This window comes from Nematolebias whitei, chromosome 17 (genome assembly GCF_014905685.2).
Source record: "Nematolebias whitei isolate Nwh7 chromosome 17, NemWhi1, whole genome shotgun sequence".
In the NCBI taxonomy this organism is placed as follows: domain Eukaryota; kingdom Metazoa; phylum Chordata; class Actinopteri; order Cyprinodontiformes; family Rivulidae; genus Nematolebias; species Nematolebias whitei.
In genome coordinates, this window is record NC_056514.1 from 9539616 (window position 1) to 9546032 (window position 6417).

Sequence of the window (6417 nt, forward strand, 5' to 3'; positions counted from 1 at the left end):
CTTCCAATAGTGTAAAAGTACAACTGTTTCCAGTAAATATAGCAGTTATTGTCTAATACTTGAAGTGAGAATATACAAAAAACTGGGTTTAAAGTTCTGTATTAGGTTAACTTGGAGTTATTTAACATGCCAACATGCTATCCCAAAAACACTTTAGCAATGACCATCTCCAAAGGGAGTGAACTGAGTTACAAGCTTTTGGCGGACAGTTTATCTCTTTCAGTACAAACAGTGACTTCAGTAAGTGCAGTCTTGTTGTTACATTGTTTACGTTTGGCTTTTATTCTCGATTCCACATATTTTCCTCACAACCCCACTCACAGTTGCCATGGCGTGACATCAAAAATACTATTAATTATTCATCTGACTTTGTTTGCAGGTCAGAAATGTCACTGGATTACTTTTAAGAAATTCTGGTCTGATGTCAGTGTTGACTTCAAGCCAAATGCAGGGAGTGCTGGTAAATTCCATGGAGGTGGGATACAGGAAGTAAAGTAAAATAAAATAAAGGCTGGAATGTTAATGGTTGGTCTGACCTGTGTCAGACTGACACAAGGTTGGCTTCTTGGTGGATCTTGTTTTGTTTATTTAGTTAATGTGTTCTTTAAATGTTTCTAGAATTTGTGTTTGTGGTGGCATTTTGGTACTTAAAAAAAAGTCCATGCTCAGTAATCCAGGTATACAATTCAACAGCTTTCAGTCAGGTCATCTGGACAGTTTATTTTTATGCTGAAACGTTTCACCTTCGATTCCGGAAGGCTTCATCAGTCAAGGAAACACTCAACACAAAACTGATTCTTCCCCCAAACAGCTTACTCCAAAGTGGAACAAACCAGTCATGTTGGTGCTAAGATGGTGTCTTTAGCACGCCCCCTCCTCTGTTCCCGGCCCTCTTACTTGTCGACTGTCTTGTTTTTGGTTTTGAACCAGTTTGACATGACTGTCGACGAGGAAGAGGGACGGCAAAAGAGGAGGGGCGTGCATTGCCAATGTTGCATTTTGGTACTTATTTCATTATTTAAATTCTTTATTGCATCCAACATTTTTCAGTCAGGTCATCTGGACAGTCATCTATTTGGGAACAATAGTTCTAAATGTTATAACCACAGTGAGTTATAAAGCCTCGCCATGAGCCCTGTGTTTGATTGGTCTGGGAAATTTAGATTGTAACTAAAAGACTAACATTTAGTTGAGATTACTAGGCTGATTTTGATTTCTCAAACATTTATAAACAATTTAGTTCAATTCAGTTTATTTATATCACGCCAACTAGTCACAACAGAAGTTGTGAACACTATTTTACTACAGAGGTTTGACTATGATATTAGGATCACAGGAGCAGCTCTAAAATGGCTTAAATCAAATTTATTTGATATATCCCAATTTGTAAATGTAAATAAGGAATCTTCATACACCTAAGTTAGTCATGGAGTTCCTCAGGGTTCAGTGCTTGGACTAATACTTTTACTTTCTTCCACTTGATAGTTATTAAACAGCATGTGATAAATTTTCATTGTTATGCTGATGATACTCAGTTATATTTGTCCATGAAAACCAGTTAATCCAGTTAGTTAAACTACAATCATGTCTTAAATACATAAAAACCTGGACGACCCTTAATTTTCTGCTTTTAAACTCAAACAAGACAAAGGTTGTGGTTTTTGGACCTGAGCATCTTAGGAATAAATTTTTCAGTCTTTCACTTCGACTGGATGGCATTAATCTGGCCTCCAGTTTTAAAGTTTAAAACGTTTTTTTTACCCACACATTAAAAGTTACTAGGACCACTTTCCTCCACCTGCGTAATATCACTAAAATTAAAAAACCAAACTCAAATTAATTACTAAAACTCTTGTCCAAAAATGATGCATTAAAACCGTTCCGTGCATTTATCACATCGAGGGTGGACTATAGCAGTAGTTTATCATCTGGGTGTCCAATTTTTTTTTTAAAGTTTTCAGTTGATCCAAAATGTTGCTGGCAGAGTTTTAATGAGAGATGATAGGAGAGATCATATCTCTCCAGTTTTAGCTTCTCTCCAATGACTCCCTGTCAAATCCAGAAATCTTACTTCTAACCTACAAAGCTCTCAACAACCTAGCTCCATCTTCTATTACATATCCTATTGTTCCATACTTTCCTACCAGAGCACTTTGCTCTCAGACTGCAGACTTACTTGTGGTTCCCAGAGTTTCCTAAAGTAGAATGGGAGGAAGATCTTTCAGTTATCAGGCTCCTCTCTTGTGGAACCAACTTCCAGTTTCTGTCTGTGAGGCTGAAACATTATCCAGTTTTAAGAATGGACTTGAGACTCTCCTTTTTGCTAAATCCTATAGTTAGGGTTGGCCTGGGTTTCCTGAGCTATCCCTTAGTTATGCTGCTATAGGCTTAGACTGCTGGAGGACAAATTGACCACATTTCCTCACTCTGCTGTTGTCTTTTCTTGCTCTACCCTACCAGTTTGTTTTTGTAATTATTTCTATCTTTAACATCTGTTTTTTTATTTTTTGTCTCTCTTCCAAGAGAAAGCACATCTGGACCTGTGTTTGTCTCTCCTTTCTGTCCTCTCAAATCCAGCCGGCTGAAGCAGATGGCCGCTTGTCCTGAGCCTGGTTCTGCTGGAGGTTTCTTCCTGTTAAAAGGGAGTTTTTCCTTTCCACTGTGTCCATTGTGCCTGATCAGGATGGGAGACTGTGAAGAAGTCTAGATTTAACGAGTCTTCTGGCTTCCTTAGATAGAAGGCTTTAACTAATTGGCCTTTTTTATATATATGAATGTTTCTGTTCAGTGCCCTGAGATGACTTCTATTGTGACTAATTGGCGCTAAATAAATAAACTGAATTGAACTGAAATGAATTGGATAAAAGTGTGGGGATTTATATTATGACTCATGGAATGAGTAAAGATAAAAAAAAGCAAACTTTTTGGATAGACCTGAAAAAAATAAAGAAGAACAAAAAACAAAGCAAGCCTGTTTGGTTGTTAGTGTGTGCTGTATTAGGGTAGTTCTCAATTTTTTTAAGTTAGTTATGTCCACACTGCCCCCAACCCCACCCCAGTACATTGAACATTATTTAACTACATAATTTTTATTAATTCGTACAAACTAGACAAACAAATTCAACAGAACAAATGCAACAAAATCCAATTTAATTCTATTTAATATATAAGTTGTCACATTATAGGTTATTTTGCTATAATCTCATGTAATATTGAAATTTGCAGATTTTTTGATGAACTACACTCTTTTTTTTTTTTTCTATTCAAAGCTTTTTTTTTAAGATCTGGAGACACAACTACAATTCCACCCCACCTCCCCCCCCCCCCCCACCCACACACACATACACACACGCACACACCTCGTTTACTTTAATTTCTTCAGTCTGCCTGTGTAATAATTGAGAGTTTGTTGTTTTGGTGTTTCCTGAACAGGAGGTGTATTTTATCCACACTCGGAGAAGACAGTAGTTGTAGTAACAGAGGGTAAAGGTGTGTTTTTTATGGTTCTGTCACCTGCGTGCTGCTGCCTGCTTGGTTTCTGTTCATTTGGTCAAAGTAAACAAAGCAGCCATGTCTGTTTCTTCTTATTTGTCATATATTTTAAAACAACTTATTTTCCATCTTTTCCTGTGTGTCTGTAGGCTGTGATGTGTGAGGCTCAGAGTAACTTTACCCTGTCAGTGCACAGGTGATACCATGCTGAATATAGCCCCCTTATAACCAGCTGGCCTTTCTATTTAAAACAGTTTGGAGGAGGAGCTTGGGTGGTGTCACCATCAGCAATCTGCAGTTTGGTGCAGGTCTGTACTGAACAGGGATCAGCAGATGTTTAGATCAGATCAGGATGCATTAGATCGTTTTTCTTAAACCCCGGTCATATCTCAAATGCCTCCAGATGACTAAAGGAGCTGTTGTGTGAACATTTTAGAAGCTCAGTGTTTATTGGACATTAATCAGTAACAGAGTGTGTGTTGTCAGTAAAACTGATGCTGAGATCAGTCCCAGAGTTGATTATGTTGGATAAAATTTGAGCTTATAGTTGTTTCTGCTTGTTTGTAGATTGGCATTTAGTTTTTTAAAGGAGTGTGTGTTAAGGAACACGTGTGTTGTTGCAGTGTGTGTTTGTGTTGAACATGGAGGAGTATTGAATGTTGCAGTCCTTGTGAGCTTGTTACTGTGAATGAATGGCAACAGCTGAGCAGGGGAACTTTAACAGCAACTGTGTGTGTGTGTGTGTGTGTGTGTGTGTGTGTGCGCGCGCGTGCGTGTGTGTGCGTGCGCACGCGTGCGTGTGCGCACGCACATGCTAGATTCAGGAGGAGCTCCAACCCGAAGCGGGCACTGGGGACTCTTCAGCGGAGTTCACTGCTGTCCAGTCTTCCTCAGTTGCTGGCCTCTTCTTTTTCGTTGTTTGCTCCGCTCTGCTCTCTCGTCTATTTTGTCCACAACTGACTCTGCAGATCTCCATACCGCGACTCTTTGAAAAGCTTCAGAACAGTGCTGTCGTGACTTGCTGGCTGCCGCTGCTAAAGGAAAGGGAGCGAGAGGCTGAGACAGGCCAATCGATCACCTCCGTACAGAGGAGACGAGTCGGCGAGGCTCAGCAGTAGCAGCAGTTACCATGCTGTTCTACCTTCATTAGGAACATTACTGGACTTGTACAGGAGTCTTCTCAAACGTTTTATCTCAGCAAGCTGTTGCAGGAGCAGCTTCGGACACGTACAGGACTTCTTTAGCGCCCAATGTTTGGGTCTTCAAGGCTGGACTGCTTCTGAATGAGATGCTCTGTTCTTACCTGGTAATTGATTTGCGTTCTGAAAGATAATGCTGGACACCAACCACTTCCTGTCCTTTGACCCCTCCTTCCTGGGCTCTCCTCCTGTGGTAGACGCCATGGAGAAGGCAGGCTTGAAGATGGATCACGACAGACTCGTGTATCACAGCCTGAAAGAAGGTGGGCGGTCAGTCACTCATGCAGACGTATTTGATATTGTGCAAGTTCAGATTTTCTTATCCCTACTTTCTCTGGCACAAAAGGCAGCGAGTGATTTACGTTCCTTCAGGAAATGCTAGGCCTTGAATAGAAATATTTAGTTTTCTTTTTTTAAACTCACTGTGTACATCTTGGAGTACAACATATGTTGGGTTCAGTTCTTGACAACCCCTTTTAGTTTTTAAACCTGCATTTTTTTACATCCACATTAACTTAAAGCAGTGTTTATTCCCAGTATTTTCAGATAACACTAATGGCTGTTGTAGCTTGGTGGCCAATGCTGCAGTCTTGTAATCTTGAGGTTGCAGGTTTGAGCCCAGATTGCACCAGGAAAGGTATCCAGTGTAAAAATAACCAAATCTTTCATGCGAGTTCGCTTGCTGTGGCAACCCCTGCAGAAGGTAGTGGCCCAAAGAAACTCATTTTCAGATAGCACAACTTTTTTTGAACCATTGCCTACTGATGCTTTTAGACTTACTTTAGGAAGAAGCAAAACAGCATTATCCATGTGCATGTTTGTACATCATAACCAAGAAAATTGGAATTTTGGCATTAAAATGATTTGGCACTAATAGACAAAATCACTACAAAACCCTTTTATGTTATTGTAATTGCCGGTCTATAGAGCGCACTCGAATGTAAGTCGCACACACTAAATTAATAAACAAAATAACAATTTTGTACACATATAAGCTGCAGGTGTTCATGTTGTAACATGAGTGTCAGCACAGCTACTGAGAGATGTGCAGCTCTTGTTGTAGATCAAGAATCAACCACCAGATTGAGTTTTATAGACTTTATCTTACTATTCAACACACACACAGTGAACCCCACACGTCTTTATGACAACTACCTCCCTCACTCATGGTTACTCCACTGACTGGTCTAACACAAACTAACACATGATGAACATATGAACTAAGAAGAACAGACTAATCACTAAAAGATCAATGCTAAACAGCTAACTGAAATGATTAACAATGAGCATAAATTTTACCCATAATCCCTCTATGAGGCCATGTGACTGACAGTCACCCACAATGAACCAATGAGGTAGTCTCATTGAGTCACGAGGACCCCTCCCCCCAAGAGAGAAGTGTATTGATGAGACTACCTGTATAATTAAAGGTTAAAGCATTTGCCCAATGAAATTACAGAACAGGTCACAGCTGAACCAATGAAACGGGGAGGGGAGGAGAGAACGGGAGGGGGGGGTTTTTCTCTCCCCCCCCCCCCCCCACACACACACACACTCTGTGAGTGTTATACCAGGGGCTCCTAAACTTTTCCATGCCATGGCCCCCCAAACAGCATTAGCTTCTGGCCCCACCCCTCAAGTGAGACGTGTATTGGGCAGCTATGTGAGCACCCGGGTGTTAAGAGGCTAAATGTTTTTGGTGGCAGGAAGCTCGTTAGCTCGTCGT

General features: G+C 40.5%; 1 protein-coding gene across 5 annotated transcripts in view; it reads left to right on the plus strand.

Moving 5' to 3' along the window:
• mrtfab (myocardin related transcription factor Ab) overlaps nucleotides 1–6417 on the plus strand; it is a 117438-nt gene that overhangs the window by 43758 nt on the left and 67263 nt on the right. The window contains exon 1 of one of the 5 annotated variants that reach the window (XM_037690753.1): nucleotides 4698–4954. The exons of the other annotated variants lie outside the window; for them this stretch is intronic. Coding sequence (XP_037546681.1) covers nucleotides 4825–4954 — 130 coding nt within the window. The 5' untranslated portion in view covers nucleotides 4698–4824. Of the gene's footprint in view, nucleotides 1–4697; nucleotides 4955–6417 lie in introns of those variants that run through there. 5 annotated transcript variants of the gene reach the window in all.